The 2,014-nt window shown below is 34.0% G+C and overlaps 1 protein-coding gene across 1 annotated transcript; it reads left to right on the top strand.

Moving 5' to 3' along the window:
- Nucleotides 1-400: 400 nt before the first annotated feature.
- EV154DRAFT_486888 (uncharacterized protein) lies at nucleotides 401-1,388 on the top strand (the record flags this gene model as incomplete). The annotated part of the gene is made up of 4 exons (XM_051598905.1): nucleotides 401-453; nucleotides 812-948; nucleotides 1,083-1,184; nucleotides 1,318-1,388. The coding sequence occupies 4 exons, from the start codon at nucleotides 401-403 to the stop codon at nucleotides 1,386-1,388; spliced, it is 363 nt and encodes a 120-aa protein (XP_051452044.1).
- Nucleotides 1,389-2,014: the final 626 nt, after the last annotated feature.

Raw genomic sequence — 2,014 nt, 5'->3', positions numbered from 1 at the left:
TACTATAAACTTTTTTGAAGATTTGTAAAAAAAATCAAACTTACAAGGCAGTTTTAACCAAATAAAAGTGGGTCTTCATACTATCCTAATTGCAGATGTTGACAATACAACGATAGTACACTTATCCAGTACAAAGAGACTGTGAGAAGATAAAAATAAAAATAACATCCAACCCGTTTTCTGGTTTATTAGTACAAAATAGAGGGGGAAAATAATTTCCTTATAAATAAAAATACGTCATCATTTTATTATTTAAAGGGTCATATCGAATCAATTCTGTCTATAAAATAAATGCTATGTATTTAATTGGAAGTATTTATAAGAAGTATAATTAAGATTATAAAACAGAACAATAATAAGTCCAGATAGAGCACTAAAAGTAAGTACAAAAAAAAAAAAAATGGTTAATTCCCGATGCAAAACGGAGGTCGAAATTACCGCAACGAAGTGGAGGTCAAATTTCGGTCACGTTTTGTCTTGGGAATTAGACAAAGCCTGAATCGGTCGGCTACTTACTCCGCGGTTTTTACTGACTAAGAGCACTATCCGTTTCTCGGTTGACTAAAATGACAGTGATGTGCTAAGTGCACTATCGGGGGTTTTTTTGTTTTTTTTTTTTTTTTGCCCACTTTAGGTTTTTTTTTTCTTTCTTTGCCTGAACCCAGTACACTAACAACACACAATGTCAGGTCAAAACATTGTTCTAGCAGAAGATTACATTCCTTAAGAAATGCCGAATTATATTAAGACGTAAGATGTAGCCTATTGCTAAATAACTGAATATGATTTGTGGTTCACAATTTATCTCAAGCTTTACGGAGAGTGGAACAACAAAAATACTCATGGGCCCAAAAAAGGACTACACCCCGTTTATTGTATGCTGGAGCAAGAACCCATCTAGTCCTCATTGTGGGAACACTGAAAAGCCATCTATCAGGGTTACGCCTAGTGGAGACATACATTATAGACAGGCGCACTGAATATAAACAAGGTCTAAATATCTGCTGCTGAGGTTGTAAAAAACAAGAAGACCCGACTTGATTTTATTTGATGTAGCTTATGCAATGGTCATAAACGTATAGGGTGTGAAGACTTTAAAGACCCTGGTTTATCTCTTGAAAATCAGACTGATAATATCCTAAAAAAACAAAGAACCTTGCTTTTCGAAGAGCAGGGTAGACGATGTAAATGTAGTAAACGTAACGACAATCACTTTCCAGACGTCTTTAAACACACAAGCTCTGTATTCGGTGATGAAGACATGTGTCAAATGAAATGCACTTCCGACATCATCAATTATATTTTTTTTTGTTGTAGATAAAATGGCTTACAGCGGACACTTTTTGCCGTTATCCGATGCCGAAGATTCTGGAAGCTTTTTATGTTAAATAATTTACGATTTTAATGCAATACTTGACCACCAAAAACTCTTTATTATTTTTATTTACCCATTAACGAAAATAAGAGTAAACTATTTTTATTGTTCGTATATTACGATAAAATAATGCCTAATCCATCGTTTGATTTAAACTTATAGTCACAAATGATCTTTAAGGAAATAAATAAACTGCCCTATATCTTGATTAAAGGAATATAAATTATGTTTAATAAGTGTACATATAACATTCTGCTTGGTCATGATGGTGCTGCAACCAAACGTTATGCAGGAAATTCATCTAGATTTGATTTGAATTCGTTTCAAACTTTACGTGCTTTGATGCTGTAATTATGCTGTAGCAGTTTATCCGGTGTTGATGTGTGCCTTCTCTGATTTTTGACCACTGCCCATCATGCCTAGTGTGGTGGTTTAATTAAAACATGAGAGAGAAAAATTACGTCGATTTAACACATCATTATTGATTAACATTGCTATCCATAGAAACGGAAAAGGTACTGGACCATTTCATTTCGCATGTTGGTTTTCCTTTTGTTGGATTTAAGCTTGTGGTATGTCTTCTTGTCGAATTATTAGAGACCAGTTTCCAAAGTTGTCTTTCCAAACACAGAAGAGGTA

Source organism: Mucor mucedo, assembly GCF_025094135.1.
Source record: "Mucor mucedo strain NRRL 3635 chromosome Unknown EV154scaffold_160, whole genome shotgun sequence".
Lineage (NCBI taxonomy): Eukaryota > Fungi > Mucoromycota > Mucoromycetes > Mucorales > Mucoraceae > Mucor > Mucor mucedo.
Note: the sequence above shows the minus strand (reverse complement) of the source record. Positions and strands in the feature narration are given on the sequence as shown.